Source organism: Camponotus vicinus, unplaced genomic scaffold (assembly GCF_025532165.1).
Source record: "Camponotus vicinus isolate PSW18456_S1 unplaced genomic scaffold, iyCamVici1.0 SCAF_3, whole genome shotgun sequence".
Classification (NCBI taxonomy): Eukaryota; Metazoa; Arthropoda; class Insecta; order Hymenoptera; family Formicidae; genus Camponotus; species Camponotus vicinus.
Genome location: NW_028141967.1, coordinates 6,667,331 through 6,688,792, shown reverse-complemented (window position 1 = coordinate 6,688,792; position 21,462 = coordinate 6,667,331). Strand labels below are relative to the sequence as shown.

The 21,462-nt window shown below is 31.7% G+C and overlaps 3 protein-coding genes and 1 long non-coding RNA gene across 9 annotated transcripts; 2 read left to right on the top strand and 2 right to left on the bottom strand.

Moving 5' to 3' along the window:
- Positions 1-3,066: 3,066 nt before the first annotated feature.
- Positions 3,067-7,882, bottom strand: LOC145968682 (uncharacterized). 6 transcript variants are annotated; one of them, XM_083094339.1, is made up of 3 exons: positions 7,285-7,882; positions 6,293-7,187; positions 3,067-3,726 (listed from the first exon to the last, which is right to left on the bottom strand). In XM_083094339.1, the coding sequence occupies exons 1-2, from the start codon at positions 7,700-7,702 to the stop codon at positions 6,298-6,300; spliced, it is 1,308 nt and encodes a 435-aa protein (XP_082950465.1). In that variant the 5' UTR covers positions 7,703-7,882; the 3' UTR covers positions 3,067-3,726; positions 6,293-6,297. The 6 variants fall into 6 exon arrangements, with proteins under 6 accessions (XP_082950465.1, XP_082950464.1, XP_082950466.1 ...); XM_083094338.1 differs by lacking the exon at positions 3,067-3,726 and adding an exon at positions 4,382-4,478; XM_083094340.1 differs by lacking the exon at positions 3,067-3,726 and adding an exon at positions 5,566-5,676.
- LOC145968367 (uncharacterized) lies at positions 3,477-5,923 on the bottom strand. The gene is made up of 2 exons (XM_083093762.1): positions 4,589-5,923; positions 3,477-4,478 (listed from the first exon to the last, which is right to left on the bottom strand). Exons 1-2 carry the CDS (start codon positions 5,921-5,923, stop codon positions 3,477-3,479), a joined length of 2,337 nt encoding a protein of 778 aa, XP_082949888.1.
- A 1,574-nt stretch (positions 7,883-9,456) lies between the features above and the next one.
- On the top strand, positions 9,457-10,431 carry LOC145968111 (uncharacterized). The gene is made up of 3 exons (XR_014437670.1): positions 9,457-9,544; positions 9,635-9,828; positions 10,360-10,431. It is a non-coding gene; the product is annotated as an uncharacterized LOC145968111 (long non-coding RNA).
- Positions 10,432-11,449: 1,018 nt separating this feature from the next.
- LOC145968366 (uncharacterized) lies at positions 11,450-12,278 on the top strand. Its single transcript, XM_083093761.1, has 3 exons — positions 11,450-11,456; positions 11,551-11,696; positions 11,902-12,278. Exons 1-3 carry the CDS (start codon positions 11,450-11,452, stop codon positions 12,235-12,237), a joined length of 489 nt encoding a protein of 162 aa, XP_082949887.1. The 3' UTR covers positions 12,238-12,278.
- The last annotated feature ends 9,184 nt before the right edge of the window (positions 12,279-21,462 follow it).

Genomic DNA, 21,462 nt, shown 5'->3' with positions numbered 1-21,462 from the left:
TTAAAATGATTTGTATTTATATTTGTATTAGTTAATCAATTTTATGAAACTTATTTGTTCATTTTAATATATTATTATATTATTATATATTACATATATATTTACATATATTACATACATAATACGTATATATATATATATATATATATATATATACACGTAATATGTATGTAATATATGTAAATATATATGTAATATATAATAATATAATAATATATTAAAATGAAAAATAATTTTTATAAAATTTATATATATATATATATATATATATATATATATAAATTTTATAAAAATTATTTTTCATTTTAATATATTATTATATTATTCATTTTATATATATATATATATATATATATATATATATATATATATTAACAAAGAATGTAAAAATTGTTATCAATCCAGATTTATTATATTTATTTACGTTTAAAATATATAAGATAAATATTTTAACTATATGGATTGCACAAAAATGTATATAGTATATAATAGTTGGCGTCAATAAGTATTATGAAAATAATTATGTAATAAAAACATGTAAACAAATTTTTTGATAATATCATCAAAAGTATTAATAATTATTATAAAAATTACTTTGAAAATTATATAGATATGTAATTGAGTTATAAAGTAATAAAGAGCATAAAACATACATAAATAATACATAAAAGATAAAATATTGTAAAATGAATAACACAATAAAAAATTATAGACATAATAACATATAAATATACCTGATATTTAAATTCAAAAAGTATGATATAATTATATCACATAAAATGGATTGGCATTGAGACGTAATATTTCCTCCATGTTCATTTATTAGTATCAGAGAATTACCGAAAGCTGTTTTTGATAATATTTCCTTTAAATTAAATTCCACTGTTTTGATATTTAGTTTTGTTTTCTCTATAGGTGGTTCATATGGTAATATTTCTTTATTTTCGACTAAAGAATTATTCACATTTTGACAGTTATCGCTAATATCTTCTATGATAATAGCATTCTCAGGTTTTGTTGGAAGATTTATTAAATCAACAAGAATTGAATTATTTATATTATTATTCTCTGTACTAAAACTTGAACAATCAAAGTCGACTGTTTTATTGCGAAACTGTAAAAATAATTCAAATTTTTATTATTTTTTCATTTTATAATTACACTGATTAAAAATAGTAGCAAATAGAGTCAGTCTAATTACATAATAATTACTATAAAAAAATAGAGAAAAAATATTAGAAAACATACATTGTATTCATTGAAATGTCTGCGTAGTTTCAATCGATTTAAAACGTTGGGAATCAATTTATTGAAATCAGACGAATTACATTCGTTTAAAAGATCGCCCAAATCATCTACACTTTTAATATCATTCGCTACATAAAGAAAATATAAAATGTAAAATATAAGAAAGAAAATATAAAGAAAATATAAAATGTTAAATATAAGAAAATGCCAAATGTAAATATAAATATATATCAAACTTCAGTGTAAATAAAATAAAAGAAAAAAACGAATTATATATTTATATAATTATATTATAAAATATATTATATATTTTTATATATTCTTTACATAAATTATAATTTATAAAAATGTATTAATTTATTGTGCACAACAAATAAGATTCAAAAGATCGTAATAAAAAATAACCGTAAATCAAAAATATCCAAGGTTGGTTAAATAATAAATAAGATAATATTATAGTTACAAAGAAATTTTTATTTGAAAAGAAATAATAAATTAGAATTACCTTGAAAAATATCATAGAGATGAGGCAATCCCCAACTCTTTAAAAGAAAATCCATTTCCTCGAAATGTTTCGAAATATCCGATTTTGAACAGAATTAGTCTTCACATATAAATGCGTATAATAATCGATGCGATTACTTCGACAATGAGGAAAATGTTAGAATGTTACGGATGAGATCGTGGCGACAAGACCATCTTTTGTTTCTTTTTTTTATGAAACAAAAGATGGTCTTGTCGCCACGATCTCATCAGTGATACGCTGGCAACAGCAAATTATTTCGCATAGAGTATAGCTCGGCGTTCCTGTGGAACAGTCGAAGATCGAGGGCCGTCGAGGAACGTTGAGCTATACTCTATGTGAAATAATTTGTTATTGCCAGCGTATCCATTCTGGCATCACTGGATCTCATCCGTAACATTCTAACATTTTCCTCATTGTCGAAGTAATCGCATCGATTATTATACGCATTTATATGTGAAGACTAATTCTGTTCAAAATCGGATATTTCGAAACATTTCGAGGAAATGGATTTTCTTTTAAAGAGTTGGGGATTGCCTCATCTCTATGATATTTTTCAAGGTAATTCTAATTTATTATTTCTTTTCAAATAAAAATTTCTTTGTAACTATAATATTATCTTATTTATTATTTAACCAACCTTGGATATTTTTGATTTACGGTTATTTTTTATTACGATCTTTTGAATCTTATTTGTTGTGCACAATAAATTAATACATTTTTATAAATTATAATTTATGTAAAGAATATATAAAAATATATAATATATTTTATAATATAATTATATAAATATATAATTCGTTTTTTTCTTTTATTTTATTTACACTGAAGTTTGATATATATTTATATTTACATTTGGCATTTTCTTATATTTAACATTTTATATTTTCTTTATATTTTCTTTCTTATATTTTACATTTTATATTTTCTTTATGTAGCGAATGATATTAAAAGTGTAGATGATTTGGGCGATCTTTTAAACGAATGTAATTCGTCTGATTTCAATAAATTGATTCCCAACGTTTTAAATCGATTGAAACTACGCAGACATTTCAATGAATACAATTGTTAGATTGAACGAACTTACCTGAAGTGAAGTTCGATCATAATTATGCCCTTTGTCTCGTCCGGATGGAGACTATGTAGTCGTGCTTCCGCACGCCCTCTCGACAACAGATTTTAAAGTACCGCCAAAAAGAAAAGCTCGCGCCTCTGCGAGCGCGAGTTGCCGCGCGCGCCGGCGCAGCGCGCGCCACGCCACCTCATAAGTTCTAATCATTTCGGCAAATCACCCTTCCTGGGAGTGGGAAATAATTGATGGGTGGGTGTCCATCCGGACGAGACAAAGGGCATAATTATGATCGAACTTCACTTCAGGTAAGTTCGTTCAATCTAACAATTATGCCTCTATATGTCTCGTCCGGATGGAGACTATGTAGCTGTTTATAGACTAGGGATTTGCCAGTGGGAGTAATATAAATATTATTATGAGAGACTGTGAGCGAGTACTATATATTATCTAAGAATAATAGATAGATGTGTAAGTATAAAGTGTCTTATAGATCTAAGTATACAAAAAGTACGCTGTGGTCTTATAGAAAAATTAAAATTGCATGTTCTAAGAGCCATATAAACTTAAAATTAAAATAAACTTCTAAGACTAATGACAACATGGTCTTACGTAGCGATCTCATGGTAGAAGTAATTAGGGTTTTAAGATCGCATCGCTAAAATCCTCAGGGTTAATAAGAGGCCTATTGTAAAAATTTGCAAAGACCCTGGACTCGCCGGTCCAACCCGCCGCGCGTTTAATAATCTCGATAGAGACTCTCTTAGCGGCTGCTTGAGACGTTGAAGCGTGTCGCGTACTGTGTGCAGAGAAGAGGGAAGTATTTATGCCACATTCCTCCAAAGCCAGACGAATCCAGCGACCAATAGTTTGCGACGAAACCGCCCTATGGGGTTTAGAAAAAGAGATAAATAAAAAATCGCATGTAGAAGGGCGTAACTCCCTGGTAAGCTCTATATAATGTTCCATGAGGCGAACAACACAAAGATTTTCATGGTATGCAAAGCGTGAAAAAAGGAAAAAGGGTTGAGAGCGACCCGGTGCTGAAGTTTTTATCCGATCTGGAACGCGAATCATCAATTTCTCTTCCAAAGAGATCTGCGACACTCTTATTAAACTAAGCGTTTGCGCTCTATGACCAGTAGCGAGAGCTAAGAGGAGTATCAGTTTTTTGGTGATATCTTTCAAAGAAACTCCTTCATATGGGTAAATAGAGGACAATTTAGCTATCACGGGGGCGGGGTCCCAAACAAAATCGTATCGCGGACGGGGCGGTTTGATTACCGAAACGCCTTTACAGAAACGTTTAACCATAGGATGATTGCCGATTTCGTTCTGCGAAATTAAGGAGATCGCTGATTTCATCGTATTCAGACATGAATAGGAAGAGATTTTGGGTAGCTCCTGGGCTAAAAATTGCAAGGTCTGAGCAGCCGACGGTGAGTAGAGCGGTGACCTATGACGCTGGCAAAATTTCCACCAGGCACGACGTGGGTAGGAATATTGTTTGATAGTCGATTCCGATAGGGAGGCTAGTAAAGCTGGTATTGCTGTATCTGGTACTAAGCGAGCCTTGAATGCCTCCCTGATAACTTCGCGACCCCCAGGGAAAGTGACCTCCATGATGGGTGACAGGTCCTGAAAGGTGACGATAAGAGTGAATAATTAGGAGGTAAGATTAATGGTTCGGAAATCACAAGACGACCAAACAACGGGAACCAGGGCTGTGAGGGCCACCAAGGCACTACCAGTGTTCCCGTTGCTTCGTCGTCAATTATCTTTCTGAGAACACGTGGTAGTAAAATGAAAGGTGGGAAAGCATAGAAGTTTAGATTTTCCCACGAAAAAGTGAACGCGTCTACAGAGATTGATCCCGGGTCAGGATACCAGGAAGCGTACAAATCACATTTGTTATTTATTGAAGACGCGAACAAATCTATATCAAAGGGACCAAAGACCCTTGCCACTCGACGAAATGCTGTAACCGATAAAGACCATTCCGTATCAGGATCCGAAGTTCTAGATTCGGCATCCGCGATAGAGTTTTCTATAGATGAAATATAAGAGGCAAAAACGAATATGTTGCGATCCTCGCACCAACGCCAGATTTGTCTAGAAATTTCAGAGAGATGAGGAAATTGAATAGAGCCAAACTTATTGATGTAGGCTATAGCAGTAGTATTGTCAATGCGGAGTAAGATGTTGCAGTCGTGAAGATCTGCTGCAAAACAAAGCAGGCCGTTAAAGGCCGCTTTAAGCTCTAATGAGTTTATGTGAAGCGTCCTCTCACACTCAGACCACCAGCCATGAGTGCGCCTGTCGCGGCAAGAAGCCCCCCAGCCGTTCAAAGATGCATCCGTAAATATTTCTTGCACAAATCTGTCTGAGCGGATTTTGTTCGTCTGTTTGGGATTGGAAAAGATGTCGATCCACCATCTGAAGTCTTCTTGGAAGTGTGAAGAAATGTCCATTTCTGCTGAGTAATCCTCATTGTTATTGACAAGAGCTAAGAACTTTTCTCTTTCAAATCTCTTCGTATGAAGAAGTCCGTACTGAACTGCAGGGCAGACTGAGACGAGAGAACCGATAAGGCTGGCAAATTCTCGAATGGAACATCTTGTTCTGAGGGCCAACGATGTTGTTAAACTTAGTAACTTTGCTCTACGTGAAGGAGGGATCGTAATTGATTGCTCATTTGAATCGAAGATGAAACCTAAATACTTGCTTTTATTTGATGGCTCCAAATGCGATTTAGCGTAATTTACCACAAACCCCAAAGAGTGAAGAAGGTTAACTGAAGCGTTGACGTTAGCCCGACATTCTTCGTTGGACGAACCTAAGAGGAGAAAATCGTCCAGGTAAGTTATTGATTGATAGCCTTTTTTACGGAGATAGGTAAATACAGGTCTAAGAATCTTTGTGAATATGTAGGGAGCTGTGGACAAGCCAAAAGGCAGAGCCGTGAATTCAAAGGTCTTATTGCGCCATTGGAAACGAAGGAACTTTCTATGGCCCTCAAAAATTGGAACTAACAGGTAAGCATCTTCCAGATCGAGGGTTGCCATATGCGTTCCAGGAAGCATGAGGCGAACCACAGTACGCCAATCCTCTAATTTGAAGTGTGGAGGCTCGATGTATACGTTGAGGTCTCGCAGATTCAAAATAAAGCGTTTCCCTCCTGATGACTTATCTATCAGAAAGAAAGATGAGAGGAACTGGTCTTTGCTAGGTTCAACCTGTGCGATGGCTTCTTTTCGCTGTAGACGATCTATTTCCAAGTCACAGGCTAGCGCAGCAGATAACGACAAGTTGGGCTCAGAAAGATGAGCCCTTGATGGAGGCGAAATAGTGAAAGGAATGCGGTAGCCTCTTATGGCACTCAATACAACAGGGTCAGAGGTGATACTCGACCAAGATTCGTAGAATTTATGTAAGCGACCGGCCGAACTTACGTTGTCTAGTGACGGCGACGAGATCTGGTCTGAGACCGGGAGCGGTGGCGTTGGCTCTGGTGATAATGAGCCCCTGTTCGGCGAGCCGACGAAGGACGGGCAGGGGCCTTCCGGTTTCCCGAAATCCTAGACGCCTGTTGGTGAGATCGATATTGTGTTGACTGGCGGACCGGTTGTAACGTCTTTTTTCCTATCGGGGGAGCTGATTTGGAGACATCACGGGCAGTTTTTTCACAGACCTGAGCCGCCTTGAGCGTTTCGGCAAAATTTTGCCCGAATAAGAACTCGTCGATCGGAGCTGATTCTGCAGCATTTTTGCCAACGATATTGAGAGAAGGCTTGGTGAAAGCTCTTCTCGCCAGTGAGAGACGGTAGTGGTGGTCCGCTAGCAGATGAATGCCTTCTGAGAAATTTGTCAGAGCCGACCTTGCCTCATTCTTGAGATCTTGCAAGATCTCCGGCTTCAGCAAGAGCGACATGCCCGAGCCGAGGGCGTTGAGGGAAGCAGCCACCTGTGCCTGTGAAGATGACTGATATTCGTCCCGTTTAATGACCGACGGGGTCAGCGCTGCGATTAGCTCCTTATTCAGCTTTGGTGGAGCCAGCGATGATAGCTCCCCCTTAGGTTCATATTTAGACAGCAGGTTAGAACGCACCTCGTTATTGAGACCGCCTCGCGACTCCGTCTGGATTGCATTCAGAACCGTAGGATTCCAGGAGGATGACGTAGGGGGTGTCTGAGTTCTCCCGAACAAATCCTCAACCAAGGTATACGCCACGGGAACAACTTCCGGAACCTGGGATTCCGGAATGTCTGTGGCAAGAGGGGAGGCAAAGGATACGCTGCCAGTTGGCGTGGCACTCACCTCATTGACGCTAGGAATCGTCGGCGAATCTATGTATGGAAAGAAGGAGACAGAATAGAAATCACATCGGTTATGTCCTCCCTTTGCCAGTTGCAGAGGGGGGGCTGGGTCAACAGGAGGACATACCTGGTACAACGCCTCGGTCAGCTTGTGCGACCGTGTGTTCTATTGTATTCTGCTCCACGGCGCCTGGTCTAATTGCTGCTAAGGGCGATGCTGGGCCCTCATCCTGTGGCGGGATAACCTCTATAGGCGATCTAACCTGACATAAGTCTAGGTTATGTGAGCTGTTGCGGCGCACAAGAAAATCTCGAAAATCTCTGAGAATTTCGCTATAACTTTCCCTGGATCGGGAACGCCGTACCGAAGAATCCCTCGATGAGATGCTGTCCGATGAATGAGCATCCCTAGATCTTTCTCTCCTATGTCTCTCTCCTCGAGCACGTTCGCGCGATTTTTCCCTTGAGGAATGTTTACGGGACGCTCTTCTGTCCCTAGAATGCCTCGAGAAGGATCCCTTATTTGCGCTTTTGTGCTTAGGCATTATTCTAATGGGTAGAGCCTGAAAAGAGACTAAAAAATGAAAATAATAACTACGGTACACGTTGTCGACACGAGCGAACAAAACACAATGAGGTGGCGTGGCGCGCGCTGCGCCGGCGCGCGCGGCAACTCGCGCTCGCAGAGGCGCGAGCTTTTCTTTTTGGCGGTACTTTAAAATCTGTTGTCGAGAGGGCGTGCGGAAGCACGACTACATAGTCTCCATCCGGACGAGACATATAGAGGCATAATGTATGTTTTCTAATATTTTTTCTCTATTTTTTTATAGTAATTATTATGTAATTAGACTGACTCTATTTGCTACTATTTTTAATCAGTGTAATTATAAAATGAAAAAATAATAAAAATTTGAATTATTTTTACAGTTTCGCAATAAAACAGTCGACTTTGATTGTTCAAGTTTTAGTACAGAGAATAATAATATAAATAATTCAATTCTTGTTGATTTAATAAATCTTCCAACAAAACCTGAGAATGCTATTATCATAGAAGATATTAGCGATAACTGTCAAAATGTGAATAATTCTTTAGTCGAAAATAAAGAAATATTACCATATGAACCACCTATAGAGAAAACAAAACTAAATATCAAAACAGTGGAATTTAATTTAAAGGAAATATTATCAAAAACAGCTTTCGGTAATTCTCTGATACTAATAAATGAACATGGAGGAAATATTACGTCTCAATGCCAATCCATTTTATGTGATATAATTATATCATACTTTTTGAATTTAAATATCAGGTATATTTATATGTTATTATGTCTATAATTTTTTATTGTGTTATTCATTTTACAATATTTTATCTTTTATGTATTATTTATGTATGTTTTATGCTCTTTATTACTTTATAACTCAATTACATATCTATATAATTTTCAAAGTAATTTTTATAATAATTATTAATACTTTTGATGATATTATCAAAAAATTTGTTTACATGTTTTTATTACATAATTATTTTCATAATACTTATTGACGCCAACTATTATATACTATATACATTTTTGTGCAATCCATATAGTTAAAATATTTATCTTATATATTTTAAACGTAAATAAATATAATAAATCTGGATTGATAACAATTTTTACATTCTTTGTTAATATATATATATATATATATATATATATATATATAAAATGAATAATATAATAATATATTAAAATGAAAAATAATTTTTATAAAATTTATATATATATATATATATATATATATATATATAAATTTTATAAAAATTATTTTTCATTTTAATATATTATTATATTATTATATATTACATATATATTTACATATATTACATACATATTACGTGTATATATATATATATATATATATATATATATATACGTATTATGTATGTAATATATGTAAATATATATGTAATATATAATAATATAATAATATATTAAAATGAACAAATAAGTTTCATAAAATTGATTAACTAATACAAATATAAATACAAATCATTTTAACTTGTTTAATATTTACTAAAATATCTTTTTCATTTGAGATCCAATAATCTATATTTACTATATCTCTATATCGTGATATTTACATGTTAAATTTTCTTTTTTTAAAGAACACTTCAAAACGAAGATTTTGCTAAAATTACAGAAGAAATAATTGAGTTATTTCCAAAAGAATGTAAAGAAACTTACTATATGCCACCTATACGAAAAAAGTATTCAAAAATTGATAAAGCTGGTATCTCAAGAGGAAAATTAGTCGTTATAAATTTCGTAACGCATTAAAATTTATCCGTTCTGCTGAAAAGTTGAAAAATAATAACCACATTGAACAAAATGTCATTGTAAGCCAAGGTATTAATATTTTGTATTAAGATTTATCATGGAATTTTTGAAAAATATATAACTGGTCCAATAAATATTAATTTTTTTAATGCTTCTCAGCTGATGATCAACAAATCGCAGAAGAACATAGAATTTGATTGATCCATAACCAAAAACCACAGAATGAAGTTGATGAAAAATGGGATGCGTCATATATATTACGCGTTGAAGATTGCGCTAGTAAAACATACAAGAATGTTAATGACATATTCATAAAGTGGCCTATATTGAAATTGGATTCTTCTTATATATTGGTAAATGTCATTATTTTGAAATAATATAATAAAATAAGGCTTTATAATAAAATAAGACTATATTTAAATATAAATAACAGAGGATGAGCTAATAAGACTCAAGCACGGAAATGAAGCGTATGATTTTTTCGTTTAAAATCTTTATTAAAGGAAGTGAACATTTTGGTCCTTCCTTTGGGCCTCAGCACAATTGTGATAAAAAGATGTTTCAATTCTGCATCATCGTCTCAATATATTCCATGAGCTCTCTATTAATTTATTAACTCTTTTAATTAAAATTTGAAATGATATAATGTGATACAATGATATTAAAATAATTGAAACAGTGCCGAGGCAGTGATTAAATTAATTAAAAACTGTTATAACAATAAAAATGCTCTTTTAAAAATACTTTTAACTGCAAATTTTACTATTACTACTAACAACTACAAACAAAATACTATAAATTTGAGTATTAAATCTTTATTAATAATTTATTAAGGTGCTAAGTTCACCAGTTTTAGGTATGATAATTTGTATTTATTCTTATAGATTGAAAGGGATTTTGATCGAAAATTTCCTCAATATAAAGAAAAGTTATTGAAATCTTGGAACGTAAATTTTGAAAAATTTTTCACTTATTTTAAAAAACATTTATCTGCAGGAGGGAATATTTATGAAAGTTTAATGAATGCACAGCATTTAAACTTAGGTAAATATTTGTACATTAAAAGTTTTATTTTGATTTGTAATAAGAACGATACACACATTCACATACATATGTTTCATATACAGGGTGTTTCAGACCACCCGTACCACCCATTTAGAAACTAGAGAAGTGGTTATTTCGAAAAAGTAAAAACATTTTCTTTATAAATCGGATGCGCTCTATCGAATGGTGATATTTTCAACTTCTGGTTCCGGCCGGAAATAGGCGATTCAGACCGGAAGTGCATTTTTTTAAATGGAACCTCCTATTTTTTATTACATATTCTTGTAGCTCATCTCGAGAGCTTTCCAAAACACTATAATTAAGTTAGTTTTCATTAAGTACTTTCCGAGTTATGAGGCTTGAAATCATTTCTTAATTTTACATAAACCGTAAAATATCTTGTAAAATATTAATTTTTCGATTATCTTACCTAATACTTTTACGTACAAAATAATGAGAGGAATCAATTGGTGTAAAGAAAACATATAGTTGTTTCGAAGAAAAAATATGTAATTTACAATTAACAATTACATATTTTTTTCTTAAAAATAACTCTGTGTTTTCTTTACACCAATTGATTCCTCTCATTATTTTGTACGTAAAAGTATTAAGGTAAGATAATCGAAAAATGAATATTTTACAAGATATTTTATGGTTTATGTAAAATTAAGAAATGATTTCAAGCCTCATAACTCGGAAAGTACTTAATGAAAACTAACTTAATTATAGTGTTTCGGAAAGCTCTCGAGATGAGCTACAAGAATATGTAATGAAAAATAGGGGGTTCCATTTAAAAAATGCACTTCCGGTCTGAATCGCCTATTGCCGGCCGGAACCAGAAGTTGAAAATATCACCATTCGATAGAGCGCACCCGATTTATAAAGAAAATGTTTTTACTTTTTTGAAATAACCACTTCTCTAGTTTCTAAATGGGTGGTACGGGTGGTCTGAAACATCCTGTATATCATTATTAGACACTCTGTATATGAATATTTTTTTTATTAATACATATCTATTGATTTCCTCGTAGATTCGAAAACAGCCCTTCAAATATGGCTTTTAATAAGTGTTGTAGCTCCTAAATCAAGTAAAATTACTTTTAAAATTGGGAACAAGAAAAGAATGTGGAAACCTACAATCTCGGAAAGTCAGGAAGGAATTCTAATACACTGTAAAGTAAGTTAAATTCCATTCTTGTTCCAGATCCGAAATAAAAAGAAAAATCGAAATTGATATTTTATCAAGAGACACTGATGTGTCTATAGAAGCTTTTTACAACAGACATTTTTACTGGGCGCTTTTTCAATTTTTTGAAAAGATTTGTTAAAGTTAAACTAACATTTATAATTAGAGGTTTCTTACGATTTGTAATTTACTTTAGGTACCTGGCGATATTGAAAAAATATGTCAAGACAAACAAAATAAAATGCGTCAAATGAACCTTACGATGCAACCTTTTATAATCATCGTTGGACCAGAAATAACTGCAATCGAAAATGTATACATTCGGCTCGATACAACATTGTATTCTATGCCGACGGTATTAAAAGCATTGGATGTACTTTTCAAGATTTTTGTAACATTTAATGCGTGTTATCCGAAAGAATGTGAAAATATGTGGTATTTAATTCAGTGGGGAATTTATGAGATCCGTACAATTTGGGACGAAAACATTCCCTTTCTATGCACCGCATTAAATAAAATAAAAAGAGGTTAGTCTTCATTGTGTATAAATCTGAAAACTTGTTTTCACAACTTGTTTGTATCATTTGCTTTTTTGAAAATCTATTATTTTTTATTTAGTAATATTGATTTATTGCTAATTATTGTAATGTATATTTATATATATATATATATATATATATATATATATATATATATATATATATATGTACACACATACACACACTTACATACATATATATATATATATATATATATATATATATATATAGTATATGCCACCGAACTTATTTTCTCATTAGTATTAGATTTTATTAATTTAGTATTAGCTCTTATTATTTGTTTTTGACATAAGTAACAATTAATTTTATTGCGTTTTTTTGAAACATAAAACAATACGCTTAAAAATAATAATTTTTCAAATACTAACATCGCATTTTAAAAGATTGCTTTAGCCAAAAATGGATTGTCGAATTTGTTTAAAAAAGATTTTCGGAGATACTCGAGCATATATTAAACATTTAAAATCATATCATCCATTTGAGATGACATATAAATGTATTAATCCTAAATGTTATCGGATATTTTCTTCTTTTTTTTCATTACAAAAACACTTAGATGCTAGATGTTCATTTCAAATACATCAATTACAAGACGCTGATAATAAAGATGATAATTCATCATTACAGACGTCTGTAATATTTAAAATGGAAAACATAACAGAAAATAATTCAATTACTAATACAAATAATTTTATAATTGAAAAAAATATTTCATCTAACGATATTGAAAATTGTGTGCTAAAATTCGTCGCTCAATTATATCAGAAACCTATTGCCCGATTAATAGTTCAAAAAATTATAGAAGAGTTTCGAGATACAATTCAGAATGTTTCTGAATATTTTCTTCAACAATTAAAATCACAATTGCTTTCTAATTTATACAATTTTGATAACTGTAAGATATCTATATTGGAAAATATTGATAGTGAATATAAAAGATTCCAGTATCTCCGAAAATCAAAGTATTTTATCTCTCCACAATCATTCTTTATCGGAGAATACTACAGTAATAAAAGAAAGGAGCAAAACACAATTCTCACTGTTCAAAAATGTGAAGGTCAAATCATACCTATGCGTGAAACATTAAAGACTCTTTTAGAATTACCTGGTTTCTATGAAAAAATATTATCCGTTCTTAAAACAAATATCGCTGCAATATACATTGATAAGACATATACAAGTGTTTGCGATGGTACTATTTGGAAATCTATTACAGAGCATTATCCAAATGAAACGGTTATACCGTTGCTTTTATACTACGATGATTTCGAAACGAATAATCCTTTAGGATCTGCAGCAGGGATTTATAAAGTAGGAGGACTTTATTGCTCAATCGCAATTTTGCCTTCGCAATATGCTTCATTATTAGAAAATATTTTTTTAGTACAACTGATAAATTCATCAGATCGTATGTATTTCGGGAACGCAAAATGTTTTCGATATGTAATAGAGGAATTGAAATATTTAAGTAATGAAGGAATTGTTATTCGTGATACAAATGGTTCTGAACATATTCTTTATTTTGTCATGATAGCACTTTTAGGTGATAATTTGGGACTTAATGGTCTTTTAGGTTTCAATGAGAGTTTTTCCAGTGATTATTTTTGTAGAATTTGTCGTGCTGTAAAATCAAATACGCGTTCTGCAACTTTTGAAGACGAAAGTTTATTACGTACCCCACAAAATTATTGCGAAGATGTTTCAAAATTGGCATATGGCGTAAACGAGGAGTGTATATTCAATGAAATCTCTCATTTTGATTGCTCGATAAATATAACTTGCGATATAATGCATGATCTTTTCGAAGGTGTTTGCAGATATGATCTTGCGAAAATAATACAGTATTTCCTAATGGAGAATTTTTTCACAATGGAACATTTAAATGAAAGAATTAAATACTTTAATCATCAATCAAATTTCGATAAGGGAAACAAAATGCCATTGATAAAAATTGATCACTTAAAAAAAGGATATCTAATAATGACAGCATCTGAAATGTCTGCGATGATTTGTTACTTAACTTTTATTATAGGAGATCTAATTCCTTATGATAATGAAGTTTGGGATTTCTATCTTATACTTTGTGAAATTATTAATATCGTAACAGATACAATTATATCAAACGTTCAAATAAATTTCCTTAAAGGGTTAATAATTTCTCATCATGAAATGTATATACGACTATTCAATGATCATCTAAAACCCAAATTTCATTTTATGGTACATTATCCAGAAATAATTCGAAGAATGGGACCTCTTAAAAGTTTATCTTCTATTCGATATGAGGGATTTCATAAAATTTCGAAGAATTATGCGTCTATCGTAACATCAAGGAAAAATATAACATTAACATTAGCGATCAAATTGCAATTGCATTCTTGTTATAGATTTCTTTGTAAAAGAGGGCTTAATGATATAATTGAAATAGGTCCAGAAATAAGATTAGTATCAAGTGATTCGGATGCGCATTTAATAACACTCATTCGTAGGAAGACATTGGCAACTTGTTTCAACTCAATTTTTACGAATGTATCTCAAGTAGATGATAACATTTTAATGGAAGTTGCATGGATTCGATATAACAGCGTTGTCTTTAGACCTAAATATGTGATCATTTCTAATGCTGATGAAAATAATTTGTCATTCGGGATAATGCAATGTATTATTTTAAAGAGCAGAGAATTTTTATGTTGTATATAAAAAGTGTATTACTTTAGGTTTAGATACTCATTTTAAAGCTTATGAAATCGAATTGCCACGTGAGAATAGTACATATGAAATTTACACAGTTGATGTTTCGAAAGAATGTAATGTGAGAACATGCAATTTTCATATTTCAGGCGAAGGTCGATATTTTATTTCAATGTTCGATGTTTAAGAAATAATATCTTAGCGTTAATATTAATGTTCTGATAAAACACGCACGCACTTGTTCTAAAATATAAATTATAAAAAATATATATATAAATATATTATATATGTATTTTAATAATATATGTATTTTAATATTAAAAAAATGGTTCTTATATAAATATTATAATAAATCTTTTTCAATATTTCAATATTGACTTGTCTTTAAATTTATTTCACATATTTTACCACTTTTTATCATAATATTAAAAATATTATTTATTTAAATATTTATTAATAATTACCAAATCATTTATTTATTTCAATTAAATATTTAGTGATAGTAAATAAATTTCTCATTTGTTTTAACTAAATATGTAGCTCTAGTAATTAAATATTTATTAACTATTATAAAATTGCTTATTCTTTTAAATTAAACATTTAGTAATAGTTATCACAGTTTTAATTTCCCCTTAAGATGATTTAGTTATAATTACCAAATATCTGATAATACTTATCAAATATATTATTTTTTACTATCAAACATTTAATTATAATTACCAGATTTTTTAATTTCTCGTTATCATGATTTAGTTATAATTACTGCTAATTTTGGCAATAATTGCCAACTCTTTTACACGACTATCTTACCAAAATTTGTTAATAATTACCAATTACTTTATCAAACATGTTGGCTGAACTAAATCATTTAATGATAGTTATCAAATATCTAATAATCTTAAATTGAATAATTTAGTAATATTTATAACAGTTTAATACATATTTAATAACAATCATCAAAGATTTTATGATAAATATTAAATATTTAATAATTGTTACTAAATTGTTTAATTGATTCAATTGCAAACAAAATTTGTTTGCAACTAGATCAATTGAAGATTTAGTAATTATTATCAAATATGATAATATTTATCAAATATTCAATTAAAATTCACAACTAAATATATTTGATAATTATTACCAATCAGTTTTTTCAGTGTAGCACATTTAACAACATAAAACTTATTATTTGGAATGATTGTATGTGGCACATGTTTCTTCGCTTGCCGTTACGCGGCGCACTACTCTTAACTTTTCTCGTATTCAATATTTAGCATAAAATGTATATAAAGGACTAGTATCAAACACGTAAGATCTAAAGTATATTTTTTTCCTCTTAGCAGTAGTGCGAGAAAGAGGCTGCTACTCACACGCAGGTTCTCGGATTGTATGCATGTGAGCATCCTCTTTCTGACATATCACTGTTTATCAGTGTTACGTCCAGACCCTGGAATGGATGGGCCGTATGGAAGGACGCAACTTACTTACCCCGTACACACTTTATTCGGGCGTGTGTATGGATCGGGTCGAACGAATGTGAAGGGCCTGACACAGGTCAGCGACCGAAGGTCTCTTTAACGCTGCGTTTTTAAGCCTATTCGTTCGATGGCCCCTTTTCGGTAAAGGAATTTAATTCTTGTTACGCGGGATGGGACCTAGTGCGATCTCGGGATTTAGGGAAGAGAACGGTTTAAATAATTAAATTATACATTAAATTAAAAATACATATATTATAAAAAAAAATAATGAAAGAAAAATACATCTTAGCAGTTGTAGGTATGCGTGAGTGAGTATCTGTGTGTGTATGTATATATTCTCGCGGGTGTTACAATCGTTCGGAGGTCATCAGTCAGAATATACAGGGAAGAATTTACGTTAAGAATTAAATTCTGACTGGTTAATACAATATACATATAATTAATATAATATAAGAAATAAAACAAAATAAAAAGTGAATGTGTAATAAAACTATGAATAACGCTTACTCATTAGAAGAAGTATAGAATTCGTCGCTTGCGCATATGTGTTATAGTTAGAATTAAAATTTTCTAAATTCGCTGAAACACAGGTCTAAATTAAAATACAATAATAAAATTAAGATAAGAGATTCGCCAAGTCTAAGTTCGAAAATTATTCATCTATTTCAACGGCTTCTCCCAAAAGTAATGATAATTCAAAGGAAAATAATATGAAGAGAAAGGAAAACATAATAATAATAATAATAATATGAGGATGGGAAATTAAAAGAAAACGAAAGGGAGTCAAGAAAAAATAGAAATGAAAAGATATATATAAAGAAGGGCTGAAACGAGATATAAAGATAGAAAACAATATAAATTCTCGGTAAATAAATCAGAAAGAGCTAATAAAGAGAAATAAGGAATTGTTCGCGAATCGCCTTACGGAGATTCCCGGCGAACGGGGAATTGTTCGCGAATCGCCTTGCGGAGATTCCCGGCGAACGGGGAATTGCTCGCGAATCGCCTTACGGAGATTCCCGGCGAACGGGGAATTGTTCGCGAATCGCCTTACGGAGATTCCCGGCAAACTGGAAATTGTTCGCGAATCACCTTACGGAGATTCCCGGCGAACGGGGAATTGTTCGCGAATCGCCTTACGGAGATTCCCGGCGAACTGGAAATTGTTCGCGAATCGCCTTACGGAGATTCCCGGCGAACGGAGAATTGTTCGCGAATCGCCTTACGGAGATTCCCGGCGAACGGGGAATTGTTCGCGAATCGCCTTACGGAGATTCCCGGCGAACGGGGAATTGTTCGCGAATCGCCTTACGGAGATTCCCGGCGAACTGGAAATTGTTCGCAAATCGCCTTACGGAGATTCCCGGCGAACGGGGAATTGTTCGCGAATCGCCTTACGGAGATTCCCGGCGAACAGGGAATTGTTCGCGAATCGCCTTACGGAGATTCCCGGCGAACTGGAAATTGTTCGCGAATCGCCTTACGGAGATTCCCGGCGAACAGGGAATTGTTCGCGAATCGCCTTACGGAGATTCCCGGCGAACGGGGAATGATGAGGAAGATGATTAGGAAGAGGTGAGACAAGGATTGATAGTAATTAGTAAAAATTTAATGGTTACTAAACTGTTTGAAATTGTTTGTCAGACATAGATTTTAAAATATGAGATAGTAAGATATGGGAAAGGGAGAAAATAAAAATTACTCAATTTTACTCACAACTCGTTGGCATCACAAAATTGAGTGCGTTGATAAAATTGCAATGGCTGAGGTCGGAGGTTTATAATATGAAGAGCTGGGTAATGGAGATGTTTATCAGAAAATTCACACGATGCACAATTAAATGTTAACAAAATCATTTTCACTGTGATAAAACAGATTAATAACTCAATTGCATAATGCAAGAAAAGAGGATCCCCGAGGCTATATAATTTTAAAATTGAATGACTGAATCTTGACTGGAACTGTGAACTGAATTGTCAACTGCACTGCTGCTCGTCGGAAGAATTAGCGTACTGAACTGTCAACTGTAGTGTTAATAGCGCGCGTCGCGCCTTGCGCTTGCATTTTAAAGTTATTACCTCCTCCCTTCTGGATGCTGGGGAATCTTTTTAGGCGAATTAAATAATTTCTATTACTCCCTTCCTAAGGTCAAGGAGCTTGATTTTTTAAAAGGAGAGGGGTCTCTTAATATTTTTATTGGTTAAGCCCTTTGGCTCGAGACTTAGCTCCATCCAGTAGAGAGTGGGAGTGAGCTGATTATCTTATCGCTTGATGATTTGGCGATTCGGAGAAATCGCTCGAGGGTGGCCTGTCGAACGAGCGCACGTGCACTATCAATTTCGAAAGGTTTTGTCTTACGTTTATTATTTGTCACTCTTCCGAGGACCAGATCTTTATTTTGAAAATTCTTTGGATAGAGAGGCTTGGAACATAAAGCCGTACCAATAGATACGGGACAGTTAGAATTTCTCATAACAACTTTTCATCATATAACTCGTAAATTTATTTAGAGTTTCGTTGACGCTATCTCGACTGGCCATTCTCAGTATTAGATTTGTTAAAGTTTAATGACGATACACGCGGATTAGGTTGCGTTCTTCTACGCGTTATCTTTATTCCTAAGAAGAATCGATTTACATTCCAAATGCAAGTCGATCCTCGATTTCTTTCTTCCACGAAATCGTTTCGAGGAAATAAAAGAATCGTGGAGTCCACCGGACGTAACATCAGTTTAATTTCAGACAAACTGAATTTAAAATAATTTATTTAATAATCTGGATTCCTTGTTAGGATTCAGAATATTAAACAGATTATTTGAAATTATAGACGGAAAAAAACTTTTAAACAACTTGGTGCTGCGTATATTAAAAATCTGTAATATACGTAACATGTATTACTGATTTTCAGTACTAATAGTGAATTTCGGAACACTACGTATACCATAACCATATGGTTACATGAAATGGATATTATGATTTTATGAACTATATTTTCTCATGTTATATCAACTATATTTTTTATAGTAAAATGCACTATTATATATGCTTGGCGCCTTAAGATACTATAAATTATAGTGAAATTATGATAATTTCAACTATAATTTTTTATCAGTGTACATTTCCCGATATTTATTCAATTTTAATACAAATCAAGTCGATATGTTTTTTTTTTAAATTGTGATAAAATTTCTAGAGTTTAAAAAAGAAAGACATTAATATAATAAAATCAAATAGAAATATAAGTAAAACTTAAAATAAATTGAAACTGACGTACTTTTTTAACAATTCATACAATAAAAATAAAAATTCATAAAATATTTTGTTATAAATTCCTTTAAAATTATTTTACATATAGATTCTTATGAATTTTTTAAAAATTATTTTATATAGAGATTTTTAATATTAGTACCTTTTCGATATTAACGTTAAAAGTTTTATTTACATTAATGAATAACAAGTTTCATGGAAGATGGATTGGACGCAATAGTCCTATAAATTGGCCGAAGAAAATTAAAATTAATATAAAATTAAATAAGAAACGTATGAAATTAATAAAATTAACAATATTATTACAAGTATCATTTTGCGGCCAACGCTCACCATGCAGATGATCTAACAAAATAACTAAAATAATTAAGCAAACATTAGTCCTCAACCATTAATCATTAGTCATAAACCGTTCATAATTTTCTCACTCAAAAACAGTAGCAAAAATTAATAATATTAAGATGATATATATTTATAAAAGATGTTCGACACGTCCATCGCCTCATTCGATACATAATCGTGCACATCGTAAGCAAACTCGTTATTGCATTCGAAATTATATGTATCGTTATAGCTGCGAATATAATTGGCGAATATAATCTGCTTCAATAATTTTTTCTTCCAACTCCATCCTATTTTCGATGTTTTAAATAAACGTATTCTTTTACCTCCTTCCTCCAAAAAGACAGGAAGAATCTGATGTTAAATCATGTGATCGAGCCGCTCATTTTATGAGAGTATTGCTGCACAAGTACAGAAAGATGAGATGAGGATCTATCTTGTTGATACGTAAAACATTCATTGTTGTATGTTTAAAGGTACATCTTTTAGCGGCACATTTTATGTGATTAATCATTCTTTAAAAATTGATTGTATGTAACACTATTAATTATTGACGGCATTTGGAAAGATTCCAATTTAAATTAATATTAAAATTGATATTTCTACTGATAATAATAATTTCCAAATAATACAATGCATATAATAGCTTAACTTACTACTAAATTATGAAATAATCCTGCCATAAATTTATACTAAATCGGTGTTGGTAACTTTGAATAGTATATCCGTTAGAGATTACTCCATATGTGTGTTATATTGAATAAACCTTCGCGAATAAAGATTCATCTGTAAATAATATTGTTTGCAAAAATCCAGATTGTTTTTTTTCTTGTACCAATAACCACGTACAAAAATTGACTTTATGTGTATAATCTCCAGGTAATAAATTTTGAACTTTTGAAATGATATAATCTCTTCATCTATCGCCGATAGAACGGCTTATTTTTTTTGTCGTTTATTAAATGTAGGAATACATTAGGATTAGGAGATTTACGCTCAAGAAAACGTTTATTATTGCGTGGCAAGAAGTGATATTTGATTCACCGTAAATGATGAGCAAGTCACAATATTCGTTTAATGTATAATCCATTTTAATTTTTAAAATGATTACAAAATACAGGAAACATGATGCCTATAAGAAAAATTATAGTCGATCGCGACCGATATGTTCGTACACTGATAAAAAAATCGATGATAAAATTGACTATAATTGCATGGTAAAAAAATTATAGTTAGGATACTCATTTTTATAGTAAATTTTACAATAATACTGGTAATATAAACTATATATGCATGGTACCGAGAAACAATGAAACTTTTTACCATAATTTATAATAATTTCAAATATCATATAAGTAAAAAATGAAAGAAAGGAATGATACATATAATTTTACTATTCATACAGTCATTGTAACATTAA